This window comes from Crassostrea angulata, chromosome 10 (genome assembly GCF_025612915.1).
Source record: "Crassostrea angulata isolate pt1a10 chromosome 10, ASM2561291v2, whole genome shotgun sequence".
NCBI classification, from domain to species: Eukaryota; Metazoa; Mollusca; class Bivalvia; order Ostreida; family Ostreidae; genus Magallana; species Magallana angulata.
Window position 1 is genome coordinate 839,523 of NC_069120.1, and position 25,474 is coordinate 864,996.

The 25,474-nt window shown below is 34.4% G+C and overlaps 3 protein-coding genes and 1 long non-coding RNA gene across 5 annotated transcripts in view; 1 reads left to right on the forward strand and 3 right to left on the reverse strand.

Annotated features, from left to right (window-relative positions):
• Window positions 1–24,488, forward strand: part of LOC128165670 (tripartite motif-containing protein 3-like) — a 29,964-nt gene extending 5,476 nt beyond the window's left edge. Inside the window, exons 1-2 of one of the 2 annotated variants that reach the window (XM_052830437.1) lie at window positions 21,963–22,011; window positions 22,363–24,488. In XM_052830437.1, the coding sequence (XP_052686397.1) occupies window positions 22,401–24,080 (1,680 nt within the window). In that variant the 5' untranslated portion in view covers window positions 21,963–22,011; window positions 22,363–22,400 and the 3' untranslated portion in view covers window positions 24,081–24,488. Of the gene's footprint in view, window positions 1–21,962; window positions 22,012–22,362 lie in introns of those variants that run through there. The other variant, XM_052830438.1, reaches the window with a different exon arrangement.
• Window positions 5,816–9,185, reverse strand: LOC128165684 (uncharacterized). The gene is made up of 4 exons (XR_008241081.1): window positions 8,872–9,185; window positions 8,568–8,628; window positions 7,902–8,060; window positions 5,816–6,357 (listed from the first exon to the last, which is right to left on the reverse strand). It is a non-coding gene; the product is annotated as an uncharacterized LOC128165684 (long non-coding RNA).
• On the reverse strand, window positions 10,079–13,859 carry LOC128164746 (uncharacterized). Its single transcript, XM_052828740.1, has 6 exons — window positions 13,772–13,859; window positions 13,451–13,519; window positions 11,321–11,385; window positions 11,096–11,160; window positions 10,873–10,967; window positions 10,079–10,373 (listed from the first exon to the last, which is right to left on the reverse strand). The coding sequence occupies exons 1-6, from the start codon at window positions 13,857–13,859 to the stop codon at window positions 10,255–10,257; spliced, it is 501 nt and encodes a 166-aa protein (XP_052684700.1). The 3' UTR covers window positions 10,079–10,254.
• Window positions 13,910–19,727, reverse strand: LOC128165683 (SH2 domain-containing protein 4A-like). Its single transcript, XM_052830459.1, has 4 exons — window positions 19,581–19,727; window positions 16,972–17,087; window positions 15,285–15,357; window positions 13,910–14,070 (listed from the first exon to the last, which is right to left on the reverse strand). Exons 2-4 carry the CDS (start codon window positions 17,068–17,070, stop codon window positions 13,910–13,912), a joined length of 333 nt encoding a protein of 110 aa, XP_052686419.1. The 5' UTR covers window positions 17,071–17,087; window positions 19,581–19,727.
• Window positions 24,489–25,474: the final 986 nt, after the last annotated feature.

Here is a 25,474-nt window from a genome sequence, read left to right on the forward strand (position 1 = left end):
ATCCTTACCAATAGTTTATATATGGGAAATAAACCTACACCAAACTCTGAACCTTCTTGTGAGGCCAAAGAATTGTCCTGGGGCCTAAGTCTTAACAATTATAAAGAATCATCTGGCTGATTAGTTTCTGAGAAGAAGATTTTAAAAGATTTACCCTATATATTCAGTTGTTAAACTTTGACCCCCCATTGTGGCCCCAACCTACCCCCAGAGGTTATGATTTTCACAACTACACGAGAATGCTTCCACACAAGTTTCAGCTTTGCTAGCTGATTAGTTTCTGAGAAGAAGATTTTTAAAGATATACTCTATATATTCCTATGTAAAACTTCGATCCCCCATTGTGGCCCAACCCTATCCCCGGGGGTCATGATTTTCACAACTTTGTATTTACACTACCTGAGGATGCTACCACACAAGTTTCAGCTTTGCTGGCTGATTAGTTTCTGAGAAGAAGATTTTTAAAGATTTACTCTATATATTCCTTTGTAAAAATTCGATCCCCCATTGTGGCCCCACCCTTCCCCCTGGGGTCATAATTTTCACAACTTTGTATCTACACTACCTCAGAATGCTTCAACACAAGTGTCAGCTTTCCTGGCTGATTAGTTTCTGAGAAGAAGATTTTTAAAGGTTAACTCTATATATTACTTTGTAAAACTTCGATCCCCCATTGTGGCCCCGCCCTACCCTCGGGGGTCATAATTTTCATAACTTTGAATCTACACTACATGAGGATGCTTTTAAACAAGTGTCAGCTTTCCTGGCTGATTTATTTTTGAGAAAAAGATTTTTAATGATTTACTCTATATATTCCTATGTTAAACTTCGACCCCCCATTGTGGCCCCACCTACCCCCAGGGGTCATGATTTTCACAATTTTGTATTTACACTACCTGAGAATGCTTTCACACAAGTTTCAGCTTTCCTGGTCTTATGGTTATGGATTTTTGAAAATTTCTCGAAAATTTTCATAAATTCCTAATTATCTCCCTTTGCAAAAAGGCGTGATCCTTAATTTTCACAACTTTGAATTCCTTTAGGCAAAGGATGCTTTGTGCCAAGTTTGGTTGAAATTGACCCAGTGGTTCTTGAGAAGATGTTGGAAATGTGAAAAATTTACAGACGGACAGACAGACAGACAGTCGGACAGACAGACAGACAGACGGACAGACAGACGGACGACAGACAAATGTGATCAGAATAGCTCACTTGAGCCGAAAGTGAGCTTTCAGCTCAAGTGAGCTTAAAATGCTACAATACATAGACGTTAAAGCAAATTGAAAGTAAGGGGGGGGGGAGGCGGTTAGACTTACCCAAAATCTTGACAAGACAAAAAAAAAAGAGGCCCAGGGGCCACATCGCTCACCTAAGCAACAATTGCTTTAACTCTGATCAAATTAGCATTACAGTATCAAAATATCTTGACAACTAAGTACAGTAGATCTTGCTAAAAAAAAAATTGAAAATCTGCCAATTTATATCCATTTTTTTTTGGGGGGGGGGGGGTAAATACCAAGCCCCTTTTGTTGTTGTACCAGTAAGAAGATTTTTCTCTATTTCTATATACCACCCCCCCCCCCCCATTTCATGGCCCCACTTTTCTCTAGGGAATCATGGTTTCATCAAACATAAATCTGCATAACCTGTGCTTTCACACTAAGTACTGAGTTTTGGACCAAAAACTTTCCCAGAATAATTTTAAAGATTTTCTTTATATATTCCTATGTAAAAATTCAAACCACCATCACGGCCCCGCCCTACCACTAGGGACTGTGATTTTGCAAACTTGAATGTATACTACCCGAGGATGCCTCTACAAAAGTTTAAGCTTTTCTGGCCAAATAGTCTTTAAAAAGAAGATTTTAAAAGATTTTCTCTATATATTCAAATGTAAAAATTCATCCCCCATTGTGGCCCCACCCTACCCCTGGACTATTATTTAAACAAACTTGACTTTATACGATCTGGGGATGCTTCCACTCAAATTTGGGCTTTCCTGGCCTAATAGTTTTGAGAAGAAGATTTTTAAAGATTTTCTCTCTATATAAAAATTTATCCCCCATTGTGGCCCCGCCCTACTCCCAGGGACCATGATTTGAACAAACTTGATTCTACACTACCTGAAAATGCTTCCATTATAATCTGAGCTTTTCCGACCTAATAGTTTTAGAGAAGAAGATTTTTAAAGATTTTCTCTATATATTCCTATGTAAAACTTGATCCCCAATTGTAGCCCTACCCTACCCCCGGGGACCATGATTTGAACAAACTTGAATCTACACTACCTGAGGATGCTTCCATTATAATATGAGTTTTCCTGGCCTAATAGTTTATGAGAAGAAGATTTATACAGATTTTCTCTATATATTCCTATGTAAAAATCCATTCCCCCATTGTGGCCCCACCATACTACCTGGGACTATGATTTGGACAAACTTGAATCTACACTACCTGAGGATGCGTCCACTTTAATTTTAGCTTTTCTGGCCTAATAGTTTTTGAGACAAAGATTTTTAAAGATTTTCTTTATATATTCCTATGTAAAACTTGATCCCCCAATTGTTGCCCCACCCTACCCCCGGGGACCATGATTTGAACAAACTTGAATCTATCCTATCTGAAGATGCTTCTATTTTAATATGAGCTTTTCTGGCCTGATAGTTTTTGAGAAGGAGATTTTTAAAGATTTTCTCTATATATTCCTATGTAGAACTTGATCCCCCTCTTGTGGCCTCTCCCTTCCCTCGGGGACCATGATTTGAACAAACTTGAATCTACACAACCTCAAATTAAAAAAAATACCAAAACATTTTCAATAATTATTAATTATTTTTCCTTTAAAGAGGGCGTGGCCCTTCATTTGAACAAACTTGAATCTTTTTCTTCTAGTGGTGCTTTGTGCCAAATTTGGTTGAAATCTGCCCAGTGGTTCTTGAGAAGAAGATGAAGATGTGAAAAGTTTACAACAACGACGACGACAACGACGACAACAACAACGAAAGACAACGGACAAATTGTGACCAGAAAAGCTCACTTGAGCCTTTGGCTCAGGTGAACTAAAAAAGAAACAAAAACAAAAAACACCGTATCCTCACGATCCTAATCCGGGGGTGGGGTTTAAATGATCGATTTATTCATTCTTTTTTATTATGCTTATTTTTGCACAACAAAAACCCCACAAAATTCTACCATCTGGTATTTAAATTGAGTCATCTCAAGATATAAAAAAATAATGCATCAAATTTGCAATTTATTTTAGTGTTGCAAACGTAGATTGGTACAATGAATTCATTCATTAAGAGATTAGGAAAATTAACCACAAGGAGATAATATTTTTTCAAAATTTCCAAAGCTTACATTTTCTACTTTTTATTTTATGTCAATTCTTCTAGAAAGCTTCATTTTATCATTCCACCATAAAATCACAACGACAACCCCAACCCCCCCCCCCCCCATATCAAATGACGCCACGGAAAAATTGAAAAATTTAGAACGAAAATTTGTTATGCAAATGTATTTTATTTATTGTGTTCAATTTTCAAAAATCTTAATATATATCACAAATATCCAAATAATTTCTGAAAAGGTGCAAATACATCGACTTTTACAGGAATCCGCAAAAGCAAATACATGTATAAGTTGGTCATCTTTAACTTTTTCATTGCTGGATCCTCTGAATATTTCCTCCTCTATATCTTAAATAAATCTATTTTTAATCCAAAAAACATTTCCTTGTCGATCTGGTTTTTGAAAACAATTTTCCTGTGTATTATAATTATATGAAACAAAACGTTTTTTTTATTCGTTGTTAATGGTCCATTCATATACATTTGTTTGTCATGGAATAAATTAACGTATTGTAGTTGATGAACACAATTTTCTTGCCTCCTGTGGAACACAAATTTAAAAACAAGATATATTTTAGACAGACAGGAACACATCGTATTTAATTACAATAAAACACTAGCTGTCTTAACATAATAATTAGTCTGTTATACATTGTAACATTTTTAATTTTTTAAATTAACAATAACCCTCTTATCATTAATGATTTGAAGAAAAAATCGTCCTCAATTATTCAAAATGATATATTCGAAGAACATTTTACGGATATTCTTAGCGTGACATTGGCCTGTGTCCTGGATAAATCATACGGTTCGTCCCATATGAAATATATGGTGGCATATTTCAGACTCCTACATGCAAGATAAATTAAATTATGTCAACATAATTATCTTGCAAGTTGACATAATTTATATTGCATGTATGAGCAGAACTATGCCACCAAGAAAAGGGATCGACAACAATTTAGGCTCGAAGAAAACTCCTTTCACAGTCTACTTTTACAGACGGTTAAATAATACAGAGTTTCTTCATGTGTAAACTGTTAAAGACTTCATGTCACAATAGATACCAATGTCCGATGAGTATTGTTTACAAGATCTTCATCCACATGTCAATAAATTTAGATACAAAGGGGACATTAGTAGGAGAGTGAGGACATTGAACATGACCCGTTCATAAAGCAATCCTTCTCAAAACACGTGCATTTTTCTGTAGTTTGTTTGACGAAGACGGTACACTAAAAGTCAAGGATACACGATTATTTAATTGACATTTATGTAATTAATGCACTCCCACTACACATCCTATGCCTAGATAAATCAATCAGTCTACCAAAATTATCGTCGGATGCTCAACATGATGATGTAGGATTAACGGCCAAATTTCATCTCATATCTTGTTGTAAAATGTGAAAAATATTAGGGTAAAATAACTGCCTACTGTTCTAGAGACCTTGGCCAAAGCTGACAATGGATACCCCTGGGTGTGCCCTTCCTGTACTCAGCGTTCGGTAGCTCTCCTGGCCAAAATTTGTCAAGGTATAAATACAGTCTGGAAATGTAGCATCATCCCTGGTTACCCCTACAACCATAATCTGAGGACGGAAAACGATAGTTTTACGAGTCCAAGGAAATGTGTCTGAAGCTTACCTCAAAGATGACTTAGATAAAGAGAACCAGTTTTAAAACATTGTTAAATGTGGTCTTATTTCATACTTGTAATGGTTACTTTATGTATATCTAAGGAACAGAAATCATTCTTTGAGTATTATGAGGTTATCATTTTGGTCGTAATGCCTCTCGATATTAGTACTCAGAAATGATTCCTTTTTACTTCAAGCAATTGTACGATTAAATATTTTATCAAATGTTTTTTCTCAATATACGGTGGATATCACTCATGAGATTAATTTTTGATATTACACTGCGTGTTCTTACGCGAGGTGACGTCATAATTAAACATTGCGTAGGTTTAGACGGTTGATTGGGTTAATTGACGTATAATAAAAAACTAAATAATAATATTCAGTTGAAAAGTGTTGAGTTATAAATGTGAAGCATTTAATGTCGTTTCAATTATTTTTCATGAATTCATAAAAAATGTTCGAAAATGAAATGTTTGTTTGTTAAACTTTTTTCCATGCGTAAAGTTGTTACGTCTTGTAGATAATGTGTTGTGCGGCTCACAATTAGACTTTTTACCGAAAAAATTGGGATTAATAAATTACTTAGTAAAACATGTGATCTCATGCTTGGCTCGGGGATACAAAACACACAACTCGTTGGATAAAAATCATATACCATCGCAAATCATGAGATATCCTATATATACATGTATCAGTGACATGTTTACGTTATTTTTATCTCATATACCAGCATGTAAACCCCTGCTTGCGCCCCAACAGTACGTCATTTGCGTCATTGATGAAATTATTGAACTATACATTACAAATTTAATTTTTATTGCTATTACAGACAAGACACTGGGGAATGTAAATATAACATTTAAATGTTTCTTTGGTCAGATTATTTAAGTGGGCGTTCCTAATATTTTATTAGCAATACAAAGATGTCTTTAATGCAACATTACACACGTAATACAATTGTGAATTCAGCCAAATCTTTTAAAAAGAAAACCCTAAAACATACTATATCAATATCATTAAAAATTTCCATAACTTTACATAAAGTTATATAATATGTATTGGACCCACGGAGTTATCCTCACGAAAAATTTCTTTGGAACAAACAAAATTGGAACTGTGATCTTTTTAACATTGCAAAATTGAAAAAAAATAACAACCAAAAGAAAAGAATAAACTTTTTTCCAAAATTACTTCTATTTATCAAACATCCTAGTTTTTCATTGTAAAATTCCATAATTGCAAGGAATAATTATAAAATGATCACGTTGCTACGAGGCTGTTGTAGACGTTGCTATGACACCAATCAGCACCGTAACCAAGGGAAACATTTCTGTCATAGTGTTGTACTACATCCATCTTTCCATCTGTAGAAAAAAAGAGGTTAAAGTTGATGAAAAAATAAACAAGATATGTTTGTAAATCTTAAATAAGTTCCCTTTCTACAACCAATTGACAAGGCTTTATTAGCAACCCTGGAAACATTTGCCCTAAGTGATATTAAACCATGACCTTTATCACTGTCAAAAACGTGTATCTAGAGATATTGGTGAGATATGGGTCAAGCAATGTAAATAAAAAATTTCTCGATATATGTGTGACCAAATGAATATTCTGAATATATACTGACAAACAGTAGATAATCAGTCTGCCCTTTGATTCAATGTAAACATCAAAATTGTTTTGAATTTCCTCCAAAAAAAACCAACTAATGGTAAAAATGTGGAAATTTTCAGTTTTTATACCTTTTGATTTTCTTTATTGTATATTCACTTTCTCAGAAAAGTACCTTCAATTACTACTAATAACAGGTGTGTTATTACCTGTGGTATGTTTATTGACCACCACATGGTAACCTACGTACAAGGTGACAGTTTGGATATAAACTACAGGCATGTTATGAACCAGAATCATCCACCACATGGTAACCATTGTACATCGTGGCTATGAGATCACTTATTCCAGGTGTGTTATTACCTGAGATATGTTCAGTGTCCGCCACATGGTACACATTGTACATTGTTCTCATCATAACACTAATTACAGGTGTGTTATTACCCGAGGTGTGTTTAGTGTCCACCACTTTATTTTGTGTTGCACCGTGTTGAAAAACGAACGAAAAAATATATATATCAAAATGTTTATCTTTATAGACCAAATATTGTCAATTTAACGAACTTTTTTTCTCAAACAATGTGAGCTTATCAGTATTGTTAACATGAAGGATATTAATTCCTATATATTTATCTCCATAAAAATGTACATTTATACTTCATATATATTTTGTACAGAATAATTTCTCCTTTTCTCACTCATAAAGTGTTTACAAATTGTGTATATGTTTGTAATATTTTCTATGTTGTAAACTACAAGCAATGAGAAAAAATAAATTGTTCAACCATATGGTAACTATTGTACACTGTGGCCAGCAGAACACTAGTTACAGGTTCATTATGACCTAAAATATGTATAGTTTCCCCACCATCATAGCTATTGTACATAGTGGCCACATTATGTATAATGTACACCACATCATAGCTCTTGTACATAGTGGCCACCATGACACTAATTACAAAAGTCTTATTTTCTGAAATATGTTCAGTGTCCACCACATGGTAACCATTGTACATTGTGGCCGTCATATCACTAATTACAGGTGTGTTATTACCTGAGATATGTTCAGTGTCCACCACATGGTAACCATTGTACATTGTGGCCCTCATGACACTAATTACAGGTGTGTTATTACCTGAGATATATTTTGTGTCCACCACATGGTAACCATTGTACATCGTGGCCGTCATATCACTAATTACAGGTGTGTTATTACCTGAGATATGTTCAGTGTCCACCACATGGTAACCATTGTACATTGTGGCCCTCATGACACTAATTACAGGTGTGTTATTACCTGAGATATATTTTGTGTCCACCACATGGTAACCATTGTACATCGTGGCTGTGTGTGACCAGGGTGCCAATTGACCCTACAGATGTCCCGCCTAAATGTGTGTCTGCCAGTGGATGCTTCATCTGTCTGCAGTTCCACGCAAGGAGGTGCTCATCATAGCTACAACACAAACAAACCTCTATATATTAACATGTCTCATCAACAATGCATGCAATCCTATGTTTGAATTGTTGCTAAAAAGGAGAGAGAAAACTATTTGTAGACATTTAAATGATAATTTGTGATACACATATTTAGGACATAAAAAACATTTTATTTATGTATATATTTATTATGTATAAAGGATAATTCTTTCCTTCCTGTATAAAGTGGATGGTCTCTGACTGGACAATACTAAATACTGCACATGCCCATCTCATGTCTTCATATTAGCAAAATATTGACATTAAAAATCAGTAACATTATAATAGACATAATTTTTCTGTTTGTTTAAAAATTAAATACAAATGTTCCTTACATGGATTTATATTTTTAAAATTACAAAACTTACTGTGTCAAACATGTATTTATTAAAACTATTATATGTAAATCATTAAATTATTTTGCTGATATCTGAATGTAGTGTAGTATGTTCCTTCATACTTAAAAGGTAATAAATAGACCTACCTTTTACTGAAGAATATTGGTGAAGAAGACTTTTTTTTCATATTCTAGCTAACAATCAAACCTACAAATTTATATATAAATGTTTTTTAGGTAAATGTATTGAACAAAACATACGCAGCAGAAAAATCAGTTACAGTACAATATCTTAGATTCAAAACAGTAAAAACTCAACTCCATGCAAATCAAGAAGGCTGATATCTTGACAAGAACAATTTAAGACAGATAAAAACATCCTTTAAAATCAAAAAAGTGTGGGTGATTTTGGACTGTTAAAAATTCTAGATATTTGAGTAAATATGCCAACCTGTGCAGACAACATTGGTGTCTCAGTAATTGAAACTGTGATCCAGGCCTCATTATTATGAACTTTCAAGGATGAAACAGGAATGGGATCCCCTGAGGTCAGCTGGTGAACTTGTACACAACCATCGGATGAGGAGGTGGTCAACATTTGGTGGTGCTACAGAGGAAGCAAAGCGGTCAACCTAACAAAGATATAGTCCACTCTGAACAAGCGTTCTGATTTTGCTTCAATACATTTGTTTTAGAATTCTACAAGAATAAATTTCTTCTTTACAGGAGATTTTCAGGATAGAGATTAACTTACCCACTAAAATCTGTTTCTTTCTATATGATATTTTGATAAAAGTGAGTCATCATTCTCTTGTACGTACAATTCAAATTATGAATATTTTGATATTATTTTCATCATTTTGTGCCCCAACAGTGTATGTAATTTGATACGTATCAATTTTTTAAGTAACGCAGATTGTGTGTTACCATGCTGAGAAAAACAACTATGTGACTTCGTTGAAGAAGCAATGTGTCGATAATGAATGAATTAAAAAATAATAACAAAATCTAACTTGTCGATTTATCAAAGAAAAAAACATTTGAAATGTAACTATTGTTTAAAAAAGTCTTATTTTTAACTTTTAAGGTTTACTGTATGCATTATTTGTGATCGATCAAAAATTCTCTATACATCGAAAAAACAAAATATACCAACAAAAGTAAAATTTCTAAAAAGCTGCCATTAGTTTCTTACATGTAAAAATTATCCCTTTCATTTTACAATTGCTAGACCATGGTGTACATTTGAATTATTTCAATGGCATTGATGAACTCTTAAAAGGTGTAATACATTCTCAAAGGGAATATACATCAACCATATAAATCATGTTTTTTATCAGTAATACACATCCCAGCAGGCATTCTAACGTTGATTCAACGTTGAAACAACGTCATGCCTCAACGTTGAAATGACGTTGAATTTTGGTTGAATATGAAAGTTGAATGGACGTTGAAATTTTGACGTTGATTCAACGTTGTTATCTGACGTTGTTTCAACGTTGATTTAACGTCTTCTGACGTTGTTACAACGTTTAAATTTAGTTGATATTTGGTTGAAATGCTACAACTGTTTGACCTTGAACACTGATTTTTTTTCGCTAATTGCAGTGAATCATTTTGCCTCAAATTATTTTATGAACAACATGACACCAGAACAAATATTATTAATCAATTTATTCAAGAGAGAAACAGTTAAATAAATTGAAAGTATCACTTAAAATCACTGATGGATAACCTAGCTCACATCTGTAGCCAGCTTTTCACAAAAACATTAGTTTAAGAAGATGAAAAAGAGTAAAATCATTAGTTCTGGTCAAGTGAACGTGAAAAAAAGTCAATCTCTTCTCCTTCTTCCACCTCCTCCCACACGCTCCGGGGCATATTTTAGGAATTTAGCCAAATCTTCATTGAATTTTGATTCTGTATACTGTGTATGAGATGTCAATACAGTTTCTGAAACAGACATAAAGGTGCTTTTTAATATATGTTCCTCTGTATATATTTTTTTCTTTACATAAAGACAATTCAACCAAAATTGGATCCTTTGATCTGCTCCAGTGGCTTTTTCCTTGTAGATCACGGGATCTAATTTCAATTATATTGCCATAAAGATAACACACCATTTTTAAATAGATGTATACTGTAGATTCCTAATTAAACACAAGGAATTAATATCCATGTAAAATTGCCAAAAGCACATCTCACGGATTTTATGATCTCCCTATTAATTTTTGGCAGGTGTAAATTTAATGAATATATATGATAAAAATTATGTGTTCTAGCAATTTGATGCATTAAATAATTGAATCGCAAAATGAAGTAATCATGAAAAATGAGGAATCTACAGTACTCTGCGTCTGCACCAACTAATCAAATTATGTTTTAATTGTTTCAATCTACATGTACTACAAATGAGAAATTTGACAGTAGTAAAAATCAGAAAACATTTTACCTTTTATAAGGAGGTAGAGTTGGGAGGAACCAAAAGCTTTCTTTCCCCGTTTTCCCTTCATGTTTAGACCAGCCATGTACGAGTTTGTCATAGTTCTGAAAATAAATTGAAATATGTCATACTTCAAATACTTAGTATTTCATATCACTCTGAATACAATGTCATACATTGATTTTTTCAATAAATGATCTTTAATTATTCAGTAACATCATTCTTTATTTACCTTAACATTGCTTTCTTCATGTGGTCAGTACCATCTGTACCTCCAATCTTTTGAAGCAAGAATTTCTGAAATGCAATTGTTCATTTTCATTCATACTTTCAGTTTGTAGTGTTACTGCAATATATAAATTTACATTCCAAATATTTTTTGCATGTAAAGTGTGTGAAAAGATACTGAAGTAATAAGACCGTAACACACAAACGGAACTCAAAAAACTCGTATTACAAAACGGCTTCGATCAGTTGCCTGGGTACACTTATTGAGTATTAAAACTTTCACTCTTCTGTTAACTTGTACGTAAATCGGAAATTCTCTTAGTTAACTCGTCCAAAGAGTCATTCGTGATACGTGTGAACTATCGTACATAACATTACTAACGTTAGTGGTGAAAAATAAAAATAAAAACACCACAAAAAACACCAGAAACTTAAAGACATTTTCAAGGCTAACAATACTTTGATATTATTAGACTAATGTAAGTTAGAGATCGATCAATTTTTACATGCATTCTCTGTTCGTTAGTGGTGAATTCAAAAACATGCGCCATGCGGTTAAGCATTTTTTTCTAGCTTGAAAAAAATAAAAACATTATACAACATGCATTATATAATTGAAAGAAACACTTACTTTACTATTTTAGAGGATGAAATCCAAAATGTCCTTGTATTAAAGGTCGATGTAGAATTTATAAATGCTGCTCCTCACGGTCTCAAGTTTGGAATGGCGTTCAAAATGGCTTCCCAGCTAGGATATCTTATCCCCAGCTGGACACTGGTTCTTTGTTTCAGTTGGCGCGGTAATTTGTTCGCGCCAGTAATTAATACTTGTCTGGCCAGCATGCGCTTTCAAGCTGAGCAGATATGGAGGATGTGCAATAGATCAATGGCTATCGCGCACCTTGCCGCATAATTTGTTTACATGCGCTAACTTTCGCCATAACTGAATTTATTTCACTATCAACAGTTTTATTCATTAACACTATATATATAAATGATTCATAAAGTTACTTAAATCATTTCAAGCTGTGTAGATATTTGGGGGGGGGGGGGGGGGGGGTTTACAAGATCAATGCCTATCGCGCGCTTTCCGCATACATGTAAATTCATTACATGTGCGATTTTTTGCCATCACTGATGATGTTTTTTCACTTTTTATGCCCACAAATTACAGAATTCAATAATTACACGAAATTATGAAAAATACAATTTTATAAATATATGTATGAGAAATTTGGTCGATATTGGTCAGAATATCTGACGTCTAACTAACGTTGAAAATTTGTCATGTTGATAACGTCTTTTTCTTCAACGTCGCACAACGTTGTATTTTGGTTGATCAACGTCGTCAACCATGATCAACGTATTTTCAACGTTGGTACAACGTCGTATGCCTGCTGGGATTGTTTTTGATTCCTGACACGTACACTAAGATAAACCTGATATAATTCGGATAAAACTTAGTAGGTTGGCCTCTGGTACTGCATTTACAAATGTACTTAATGGCCATTTCAAAGTTGAATCATCAAATACACATATATGGTTGCAAATGAAAGTCAAAACTCAATGTTTAATATTCACATTAAGTGTATTTTTTTTCGTTAAAATAAATTTGAAAATATGAAAACTTCAATTTCAAATAAAAACTTTTTAAACCTTGTCTCAGGCATGCATTTTGAAAATCCTTCAAGATTAAGTTTGATTCATTGCAAAAAATTGAAACCCTCAGATATAATACATGTTCATGTAGTGTAGACTACTTAACTTTGATGAGGATTATGACCTTACTCTCAATCTTCTTATTGAAGATATGGACATTTGAAATCCTTGACTCCAACTATAACATTGATTCATTGCTTAATGATATATCAGAACGCCAAAGCTTAAATATAGGCTAAAATCAAATAGTACCTGAAACTTCCGATTCCTCTGACCAATTCAAAACAAAGGTTTCATTACAGTAACATTACATATAAATGTACATGTTTTCCTTGGAGCAATATAGTAGAAGTTATTGATAAACTTTTAACAAGTTAAAACTACAAAAAAAGAATTAAAATGTACATTTAAAAACCAAAGAAATCTTAAACAACCCATTTTTAACAAATAATTCAAACTACACAAATGACATAATATATAGGTTTTTTGACTATAGACCAATAAACTCAGTATGATGTTTACGAGGCATTCAAATTTTCCAAGGTAAATTGTTTTTGCTGCATTTTGACATTTGCATAAAATCATTAAGGAGTCAAGATTTGTTGCATTAATTACCAATCAAACACTAAACTCCAAAAGTCATACAATGTCAGGACCGTTCAGCAGAAAATGCTTACTCCTTCATGGCACCTTATCCTACCTCTAATTTTTGTAGAGGTCCATGTTTGCTCTGCTCCTGTTTTGTATTTTTTCTTTGGACTTTGGAACACTGTTTAATATCATCACATTTCATTTGTAAAATACAATTCATACCTTTAAAATTAAAACATAAAGGGTTTGGTCCCGCATGTAAAAGGTAAAAATATCTCTAACACTTCTATTCTGAAGCCACTCCCAAAAGCAAACGTGATGATGAGTCTTTGTATCACAAAAATACACTTATGTTTTACGAACCCAATCACCAAGACTCAATGTGTCATTATTGATCTCACTATATCTCATCTGATCTCCTCGATCTCGCGCTCGGCCTTCTTGAGTGCCCTCTCCTGGATCTTTAACTCGATCATCTCCTCCATAGATTTATTGTTTTTGTAATCCCCATCACCCATATCAATTTTGTGTTTTCCCATTACCAAGACTCAATATGTCATTACTGATCTCACCTGATCTCCTCGATTTCGCGCTCGGCCTCCTTGAGTGCCCTCTCCTGGATCTCTAACTCGATCATCTCCTCTATAGACCTGTCCTGTTTGTGTTCTCCCATCACCCAGACCCACTCCCTGCCGTTCTTGCCCAACAGGAAGTCCATGTTCTTTCTACCTACTCAACAAATCAAACGCATTAATAACAAAGCTATGATGAAATAAATGGGAAAAGTGATCAGAATAAAACATACATGAATCATATCCAGAATCATAGCCACCTCAAACAAATCCAAAAAAAGACGCACAAATACACAGAGAACTTGGAAGATAGCTACCATCTGTACATGTTCCTTGAACATGAGCTCTGACATATAAATGGACTTTTAAGTGACATGATTATTTAGATCAATTTCGGGTAAAAAGACGGCCTGAAGTTGTCTCCCTTCAAATATCTAACTGTAAGGAAGTTTGTATCTGCAATCGCTCCATAGTCCACACCATATTAAGTATTTTTTTAAAAAACGCGAACAATTGAATTAATCTTTAAGCGGTGCTGTGTCTAAAAACTAAAAGCCATCATTGATCATATAAATCTGTGAAAGCATTAAAGATTGTGGTAGCTCAATTTTCATTCAGTTTTAATGGTACCCCTTCACCATCAATTTTAATGCAAAAAACCTGTGAAACATAATTTTTCTTCATTAATTATAGCTATACTTGAAAATTTATAAATGATGACCTTTATGAAACTTTAAAACATTACAAATCCTACAAAACTGGCTATCTTGAAGTTATTGTAAGCTCCTGACCAAAATTATGATATATTTTGCTTTATCAAATACCTTCTCTTCCTTTATTACATTTTACTTAATAATTAATTCTTATCAATACAAATATATACAGTATTTTCCTGAGTATCATTAGAGAGTTCAATAAGATAGATTGCTATGAGTTCTCCAATCAGCCACTAATTACTTGCACATACACACTTAAAGCATTAATTATCTGTAAGATCATTGATGGTCTAAAATCAGGAAGTACTGACGTTAGTGAAATCAGTTTAATTAAATGAGAGTTACACTGTGACACTCAGACCAAGGTGTTAAAGTCGATACCTTGACCCTGGGGAACCGCTACATTAACCTGTAATTAGGGCAGGAAGCCATTAAAACAGACCACCCTCTCTGTTAGGGTGGAAAGAAATACTCTTAGTATATCATCAACATATCTCACAATTTCTACATTGAAATCTTTAGTATAGTATGATGACAAACTTGGAGCATTGGTTTGTACTGAAACAATTAAAACGGTAATCCAGTAATTAACAACAGTATAACGTCCTGGATAAGAGTACAACAAATAGCATACAACCATTGTGTTACAGCATACCTTTCTTGGGTTTCCTTGGGATCCGGTCATCTTGATTCTTCTTCTCAAACTCGTTGTACCTCCGGACTTGTTCCTGGGTTAAAAGATAGGAAAACATTTGTCAGATTCAATCAACTCACATAATAAGCCATTAATTATATCAGCATTTATCAATATTTATAAAAAGTTAACAGTTACATATAAACTATAAAATTAATTCAAGCAAAACTGGCATAAATATATTCTTTTACACTTGAACATTTTTAAATTTATAGTCTTGATATTTTGCAGAAATTCACTTTTCTACATGCTAACAAAGATTTAACTAAGTACATTTCTGAATGCATTTATTCAAATATCTGTATACATTATATTTAGAAATGTACCTGATTTAGCAGAAGCTGCTCTCTGCTAAAACCACTAATTAGTCTAATTTAATGAAATACAGAGCCAAATGTAATACATTTACAGTATATTGATTTCAATCGAACATAAAATGTAATACATTTATGGTATATTGATTTCAATTGAACATAAAATGTTTACATTTATGGTATATTGATTTCAATTGAACATAAAATGTAATACGTTTATGGTATATTAATTTCACTTAAACGTAAAATGTTTAAGGAACATCACCAACCTGCTGTTTACAGACAAACTATGGCCTTCTGTATGATATACATGTATAACTGCATGTGGTACAAACAATATTAAGGTTTATAATACTTTTATGTTAAATACTGAAATCTGATTGCGTCGGTTGACAATGGTTTTCTCGGGGTGTCAATTTCAACAGTTACCCTCCCAAACAGGCACTATTTATATACTGTTACCCGTTTTTAAGAGTGTTGCTAACGCTGAGGGTAATAGAACGGATTATCAACTGCGTCTAATTCGTCCAAACCAATTAGAATTCAGTATTTAACATGAAAGTAAAAGTATAATAAAACAAATTGTTACATGCACATACATTATGCTCGTACGGTTCCCCATAGAATTCACTTCATTTCTACATGTATATAAAAGCAGTAAAATTTTCTTTAAAATTTAGACATTCAATATGATAAAATAAATAGTGCCTGTTTGGGAAGATAACAGTTGAAATTGACACCCCTCGAAAACCATTGTCAACTGACGCGAAGCAGAGCTTGACAATGGTTTTCTCAGGGTGTCAATTTCAACAGTTACCCTCCCAAACAGGCACTATTTAATATATAATATCAAACACCTCCAATATCTTCACAAACAGTATGGCCTTCTGTATGATATACATGAATAACTCTACATGGATGTGATTTAGACAATATTAAGGTACATCACCCACCTCCCAAATCTTGACAAACATTATGGTCTTCTGTATGATGTACATGTATGACTAAATGTGGTATATACAATATTAAAGTACATCTCCCCACCTCCCGTATCTCGACAAACAGTTTGGCCTTCTATATTATATACATGTATAACTGTATGTGTATATCTGTTTGTGGTACAGATTAAGGTACATCACCCACCTCCTAAATCTTGACAAACATTATGGCCTTCTGTATGATGTACATGTATAACTGTATGTGGTATACACAATATTAAGGTACATCATCCACCTTCCAAATCTTGACAAACATTATGGCCTTCTGTATAATTTACATATATAACTGCATGTGTATATATCTGTTTGTGGTACAGATTAAGGTACATCACCCACCTCTCGTATTTTGACAAACAGTATGGCCTTCTGTTCGTCCGACAGCTCTGACAGGAGGTCAGGGTCGACGGTCATTGTCTGGAGAATCTGCTGTAACATGGTGGACTCTTACTGACCTGTAACCCACAAACCAAACATAATTAACAGTTTGTTTTAATGATGAATTTTCGTTAATTTGAAAGCATTACAATGAAATATTAACAGTACTTGTTAGAGTAAATAAAACACTGCATATCAAGAACAACATTTGCCAATAAAAAACACTTTCAAACTCATAATTAAATTTTATTCAATACTGTTGAATACATCTGGTTTAAAAACTTTTGACACATTAACACAATTCTTTTAAATGAAGAATTTTATTACTTTGATATCAATACAATGAAAATTTCACTACACATTTTACATTTTTACCAACACTTTACCACGTTTACAGACTTTCTCTCATATTACCTCTAGATCAAATGGAATCAACCTGGGTAAGTTAAAGGCAATAGATCTATTTTTATGTTTTCTCTGATTTAGAAATGCACAAGGAAATAGTATGTTGATAAATACTTTACTAGATTCAAGAATGTTTGAGTGTTCACAAACAACTTCCTCATAATAATCATTGGCCATACTTCAGTTGTAATGCTTTCTACCTCACGGTCGCTCCGTTAGATTAATGTTCATTGAGACTTTCAGAGTGTGAGAGACAACTTTACAAAGGATTTCAATTCTAAAATCACTGATATTTATTTTATGTTTAATGTCTCTTTCCTAAAACATTTCAAAATACATGTTTATCTACATACTTTAAATTACCTTCCACAGATGTCCGCTAATAAGTTATAATAAAGCTATTTCTCTGAATTAATTAATTCTAAGTTTCTAACTCTTTCTTCCTCTTCCTTAGATTATGGACTTAATTGGCCAACATTTAAATAAAACAAATGAACCGCTGATTTAACGGTTTTATATCTTTTACATGATGTTTGTATGTAATTTCAATTCTCTTGGTACAAGACAGATTCAACTGATTCACAGATGAACAGATAAATGGTGGTTTAAGATAGAGAGGAGTTTATATATATATAGTGAATTCACTTCCGCTGGGAGTTGGATTGATACGATGACCTGACAATATCTAGGATGACTCCAGTCTGCTGTCATCCCGTTATCTTACCGCTGCCAAAAACAAGCTGATCACATGACTCACGCCAGTCAATCCCTCCCCCTACCGTACACACGGCATCCTGGTACCTCAAACATCTCACTCCTACCCCCCTCCAGTAAGTAATCAACACCAGATACCTGGGAGCAGAGTCAACACACAGTTTTTATCATATCACTACAGAGTTCCAATCACACTGAGAATCTACAAAATGTCTTGTAGAATTCCGCTGAATGGCAGTTTTTAATCTTGAATGCTGAGGATGTTTTGATCTGACTGGTTGATAAGAAATCAAAATACACACATCTATATTTTTCTTTCTTCCAATATAAATAAAATATCTAGACAGGAGTTTTGAAGAAAGAGAGAAGCGATGTTTTACTAAATCTCTGCACAACAAGGAATACAAAAACACAAACAACTTGTGTATATATCCTTTGTTTTAACAACATTGGGACATTAACTGTTTGCTGAATCACTGCTTCCCAGATGTTCCCTATTCCTTCTCCCTAGACCTAATGTGTGTAATAACGTCTGTGTTGTAAGGTGGAGAATGACATTCAATGAACTGGTATCATTGTCTCTTGTTTATCAGTAAGTAGAATACTACTTCCTCTGTATATTGTTACATCACAGTACATCATATCATACAACACTGGTATCAGCGACTAACTACCGGTACCCACCAGAAAATCATGAAAGTTAACTTAGGAACAGATGCATTTTTTGACTACAACAAGTTTTGTAAAGACAGCCCCCCCCCCCCCCGCAAAAGAAATCATTGCTCAGTGCAAATGTAAATCAATAACACAAATAATTTTGTACAGTGTAGTTTTCTCTTCCATGAAATTCAATACAGTATAGCTGACATAGATATGTCAACAATTGGTAAGTTTTATCAACATGACCTCAATTTTAAATTGTTTAATGGGGACAAGAATATTTGCATGTTTGAATAAATTAAAGCAACTCAAACAATGTAAATGATCAGTGAAACTATTTATTATATAGGTCAATCAGTTACAGCCCTTAAGGTCAAATTCAACAAGTTTGTCCATTAGCTTGTAATGACAATCTTCAAGTCATCCCATTCTGACAATGACATGAAAATGAAAGTAATTACACTCTCTGATTTCTCTCTTAATGCAGACAAGTGAAAGGTATAGTTTAAAATGTCCAATATCATTCCATTGCTTACCAAAGCATTAGTTGAGAGAGAGAGAGAGAGAGAGAGAGAGAGAGAGAGAGAGAGAGAGAGAGAGATATTTTTACGAGATAATCGTACTCCAGTCAATTTAATATGCGTGTATTCGCATCACAGACATTAAGTAAATAGCAAAAACAACCAACAACTGAGAATTGCTAACCAACAGGCCGCAACAACCGAATATTTAGTCTCTTCTCTTATAACAGCTGTGTAACAAGGGGCAACACATTTTAATGCTCTACTTACGATTCGACCAACGCAATCAATGCCGTGCTGAAATGATATGGCGGAAACTAATGCATCATTCTTCCATAGTTAATATCTTCTACACTAAATATAAGTCCATAGCATCATGCTGTTTTGTGAAGTACAGCACCTTCGCTTTCTACTTCCACTTTATCAAAACTTCCTGTTGGTGGCGCTGCTAACCCGGAAAAAATATTTCACGATGTTATGGCGGGAAAAATGAATTTTCTCAAGGGAGATAATCATAAGTCATCATAATTGAATTTTAGCAATGGAAGAGAAAAACATTAAATTATCATTTTATTTTCTTATTGATCACCGTAATACCAATATTCAAATTATCCTACCAGAAAGTATAGACCTATTATATTATTTTTTATGAATCTGATTTTAATTTAATTCCTTTGAGCTGCATTAAATATTATATTTTCTTTTTTAAGAACAAACACATTTTTATGTGACTGAAGGAAATTGAACAAAATAATTTTAAAAGTTCAGTCTGCAAACTATACATATTAACCAAAAAAGACAAAGCATTAAAGTTTCTATAATGAATTCTCAAATGTTGTAATTTAAGCATCTTAAAACATAGGAGAGAGTAGACGGAATAAAAAAATGAGAAACAGAGGAAATCCAAGATTCTCGGTACATGATATTAACATCTATCCAGTATTTCCTCCCTTACTTTTTTCTTTATTTATAGAAATTTGAGTTACTACATGTAAAGCCACTGACAAATTAAGCCGTATCATCATTAATCTAATTTGTCTGCATATGACTGTACACAATATGTTTAAACCCACAGCCTACAAATGCATCATCAAGCAGTGATTGGCCTATGAAATGACACATTTAATAAAAGTAATGATTACATTGTTAAATTGGGGTTTATTCTATAACTTTGAAGTGAACTATGCTTTGATTAATCTGTGATTGATTTAAACTTCCTCTACAATGCATGGGTGGAGCACGTGGCTCAGTGGTCAGAGGCATTAGACCAGTAAACAAAAGGTCACTGATTCAAATCCCTCTGTGGTCTCATGATGTTATGTGTTGTGCATATAGTCAAGGAATACTTGCTCTACATTTTCTAAGTCCACCCAGCTGAAATTGAGTAACAGTTTACGCTAGGAGTTTACTTGCAATGGACTGATGACCCATTCAGGGGATCGAGTCAATGACTCACATCTGCTTAGCACCACGCAAGCTGTGGATAAGCACCGGCTTAACGTGCCTTCATGCCATGGAGAATGATTTGACTTAACAACAGCAGCGCACGGACTCAGGTCAGACTTGGGGGAAAGGAGAAACTATATATGGCCAAGTCTCAAGACAGGGACTTTACACAGAGGTTGACTATGGCCTGTGACCATCATACTTTGTTCAAAGTCACTGCACATCCTTTACCCCAAAACACTCTGTGGGTGAAGTATGACCCAGATTGGGCCAAGAGAAAAGAAACTATATATATGCTCTGTACTAGTACGTGATATCGGACATCCAGATGGATGGAATGATGGATAGAAGGAATAATAGACTCATGACTATAAGGTACCTGTATATCGAGACCCTAATAATGGATAACAGAGAGAGAGAGAGAGAGAGAGAGAGAGAGAGAGAGAGAGAGAGAGAGAGAGAGAGAGAGAGAGAGAGAGAACTATATCTAGTAAAGTCCTGTCTTTGGTGGTTGATATGAAGGTCAGAACAACTCTCCCCAAAACATGTCGCCACAGAGACACCAATTAAGAGACAACCTGCCCCCAATTCAGGACAACACCCACCGGTCAAGACGAACTTGACTCCAACATAAAGACCACTTGTCCCCTATGATATTCTTTTTAATTTTTTATGAATGTACTTTTGGCTTCCCCGAAAATAGAGTGCAAGGTTGTTTCAGCCTCATGTACTCAAGCCCACGCATCATTATTTTTTATTTTGTTACACTTCACAATAAATAATGGTATTGAAGCAAACACACCCTTCATGCCCCCCCCCCAACCAATTAAATACGGGAAGTACCCAATTTTTCATGCCAAAACACCAATTTTGTGGAACTAAATCATTTCATACCTCAACTATGACATCAATCAGGTATATGGACTTTACTTTTGATATAAATAAATTGTATATGGTTTTAATTATCTTTCAGCCTTCTACACATGTTAACGTTCTAAATTCAATTTTCACTTGTTGGCAGAAAATTCTTTTAATATATCACAAATAATCATGTGGCTGACATACTCAGAGACTTCTACAATGTTTCAATAACAGTTTCCACATGATCCCCAACACAGGACAGACAGAGGGGGGAATAAAAGAAATAGGTCATCTATTTAGTCTGTCCCTGACATTTAAATCTATCACGTGACTTTAGGCAGGTAACCAGACCAGGAAGAGTAAATACCTGGAGCTGCCATGATAGACGTTTAAGGTAAATCAGTTTGTACCTATCGGAATAACAGATATATTCTACTTTGAATGGATAAAAAATAGTGAAAATATCTTTTTATTCATCAGACCAAGAAAGTGTTTTGATATTTATATTATAATTATGATATCAATTTTAACAATTACACTGTAAAAAACATGCAAGGACAGGAAAAGGTCAAAGTACAGTATATATACATGTATACTAAAGATAAATATGAATGATATACACACTCAGGCGGTTTACTTTATAACAGAATAGGTATGTAGTCATAATAACAAACATTTAATTTCTTATAGGCACTAAAGCATTGGGGGTTTTAAGAGATAAATAATCATAGATATTTGATTTCAGGATCTAGTACTCCAGTAATTTACATCGTGTGCCTGACCATGTACCCTAGGACTTGGGCCCAGGATGTGTTACGGTGTCGTCTCTGTGAGACCCCGGGCCCCCCTTTGTATTGTGACATTTGTCACATACATCTGTGTAAAGCATGTGTGGGGGAACATCTCTTGGATGATTCCAAAGAACACAAAGTGGTGCCATTTAAAAAGAGGGGATCTACTCCAAATTACCCAAAGTGTCCTAAACATTCCACAAAACAATGTGAACTCCACTGTGAACAATGTGACATTCCTATTTGCACACTCTGTATTTCTGGAGAACATTTAGGACATAAACCAGTTGACATTGTTAAACATATTGAAAGCAAAAAAGAACTTTTACAGAGAGAAATGCAAGAGTTAGAGAAATCCATTTATCCTAAATATCAACAGATTGCCTCTAATATCCCAGTTCAGAAAGCTGCTCTAAATAAAAACAGCCAGAAATTGACAACAGCAATGGACAAACATGGAGAAGCCTTGCACAGAGAAATAGACACCAGGATCCACAAACTGAAATCTGATCTCAATGAAATGGACACCAAACACCTGGCCGTCCTCAACAAACAGGAAGATGAAATCACACGCACCATTGATGAAATCACACACACCATTACTGATCTGAAGAAGTTAGTGGACTCCAATGATGTCAGCCTTGTCTCTGCCTACAAATCCAGGATTGCTGAATTCAGAAGATTGCCTCCCAAACTCACAGTGTCCTTACCAAGTTTTACCCCTCAGAAGATCAACAAAGAACAGCTTTATCAACAGTTTGGTTCTCTGTCAGCGTCATCTATCAAAACAGAAGAACAAGTCTACACCATGGATTCCCCCGATGTTGAGTCCTCTCCCCCGGACAGACCGCTCATTGATGTACCCCGGATCATCACACAGATAAACACCGAGTATGGAGTCTCTAATGGATTATACAGTGTGTCCTGTCTGAGGGATGAAGAACTATGGACGCGTGGTCGGGACAACAAGATGAGACTGTACAACCTGCAGGGAGAACTAGTGAAGTCAGTCCAAACCAAGTCAGGGAACCAACCATGGGACATAGCAGTGACAAGGAGTGGGGATCTAGTTTATACTGATGGAGGTGATAGAACTGTGAACATAGTGAAGAATACACAGATACAGACAGTGATCAGACTACAGGGGTGGAGACCTCGCGGTGTCTGTAGTACCTCCTCTGGTGACCTCCTGGTTGTCATGGACAGTGATGATAAACAAACAAAAGTTGTGTGTTACTCTGGCTCCACAGAGAAACAAAGTATTCAGTACGACGACAAAGGACAACCTCTCTATTCATCTGGTGGATACGATAAATACATCAGTGAGAACAGGAACCTAGATATCTGTGTGTCAGACTGGGGAGCCCATGCAGTAGTGGTGGTCAATCGGGCCGGGAAACTCCGGTTTACCTACACTGGTCCTCCCTCTACTACCAAGGGATCATTTGATCCATACCGCATCACAACAGACAGCCAGGGTCGGATCCTGACAGCAGACTGTACCTATAACAACGACCGTATCCACATCCTGGATCAGGACGGACAGTTCCTCCGCTACATTGACAACTGTCATTTACAGTGTCCGTGGGGTCTATGTGTGGACACCAGAGACAACCTCTTTGTGGGTGAACTAAACACAGGTAAAGTGAAGAAAATCCAGTATTACATGTAAACATACTGTGTGTATTACCAACAAATATGTAAGCTGTGGGTATGTTTCATTGATATGAACTATATATAAACACAGTATATGTATTATTTACAAACAAACCATGTGTATATATTATATGTAAACAAAGTGTGTGTATAAATAACAGAAAATGTACATGTAAACAACATGGCTGTTTATATTACAGGTGAACAATCTCTATAATCATGATACTTTATACTTCATTGTATACCGATGCATGTAGGAAAATGAATATACTACAGTATATAGTAAACAGACTGTTAAAGATATTACATACAAATTAATTGTGATTATGAATTATGCTGATTTTTTTTATTTTTAAAATAATAACTCAATGCATATTTATAACTCTTACTATGCAAACTTTGTTTTAATAAATTATTGAATCACCTGTTACTGCCGTTTCTTTGATTGAGTCTTGATGAATTTAATTACCTGATTACTTACTTGTATTTCATCTGCAAATAGTCCTTCCAATTACATGTATAATGTTGTAGACACTTAGACTGTCACAGCTGTACCTGCATATGAAATATATTAATTAAAAAGCATATAATGCCTCTATGGCACTTCAGAAGTAAGAATTAGGAAGACATTATATATATACCACAACAAACAAGAGGCCCAAGGGCCCTAAAGTACACCTGAGTATGAGATAAAATCCACTAGAGGATTCACAGAATCGCAGCTTTCTTTTAGTTATTAAAACAAAATAGTATTTTGTTTAGAAACAAGATTACATGATTTATGGGATTACAAATGATTAAGAAGATAATGAATTTGGTATTCTAAAATTTTCAAAATCTTTGATTTTATTCAATGGCTGGAGAAGGGAGAATTATGACCAACATGAGTAAGTTGACTTATTTTGCCATGAGGCAGGTTCATGTTCCTTTATTTCCAGCATGTAAATCATACATTATTTAAATATATATATGTATTTAAAAAAGAAAGAAACAGAACCACTCAACCAAAGGTTAAAAATTTTAATATTTAGGTCAAATATCTTTATCTCATCTAAACCACCTACTCAGTTTTTGTTGTTGTCCCCCCCCCTCCCCCCACACGAATCTTTAATCGAAGGGTCATGCATTTTACACTTCTGGTTGATCCTCATACTGCACTTAGATGACCAGTCCCCCCCCCCCCCCCCACAAAAAAAAATAGTTTTATCCCACACAACACCAGCGACATTGACTCAGTAAAGTCATCATCAAAACCAAGAACTTAGTTTTCTGCAAGATGCTAGGTAGTATGATATAAAATTTCAATGATTTGCCATATGTTTACTATATTACAAAAAGAGTCCCACCATAACACCAGAACCACTGATTGAGAGGGTATAAATTTTCACAATTTTGGTACAGACTTCCTTC

What these genes read in the sequence shown, in the direction of transcription:
- LOC128164746 (XM_052828740.1), bottom strand. Translation starts at nt 13,859, where the DNA reads ATGGGTGATGGGGATTACAAAAACAATAAATCTATGGAGGAGATGATC. An exon ending in GGCACTCAAGAAGGCCGAGC is followed by an intron (nt 13,520 to 13,771) that starts GCGAGATCGAGG and finishes GATATTAAACAG; the next exon opens with TGTTCCAAAGTCCAAAGAAA. An exon ending in GACCTCTACAAAAATTAGAG is followed by an intron (nt 11,386 to 13,450) that starts GTAGGATAAGGT and finishes TTTACGTACAAG; the next exon opens with TTAACAGAAGAGTGAAAGTT.
- LOC128165683 (XM_052830459.1), bottom strand. Translation starts at nt 17,070, where the DNA reads ATGTTACAGCAGATTCTCCAGACAATGACCGTCGACCCTGACCTCCTG. An exon ending in TGTTTGTCAAAATACGAGAG is followed by an intron (nt 15,358 to 16,971) that starts GTGGGTGATGTA and finishes CTTTTAACCCAG; the next exon opens with GAACAAGTCCGGAGGTACAA. An exon ending in CCCAAGGAAACCCAAGAAAG is followed by an intron (nt 14,071 to 15,284) that starts GTATGCTGTAAC and finishes TTTGTTGAGTAG; the next exon opens with GTAGAAAGAACATGGACTTC.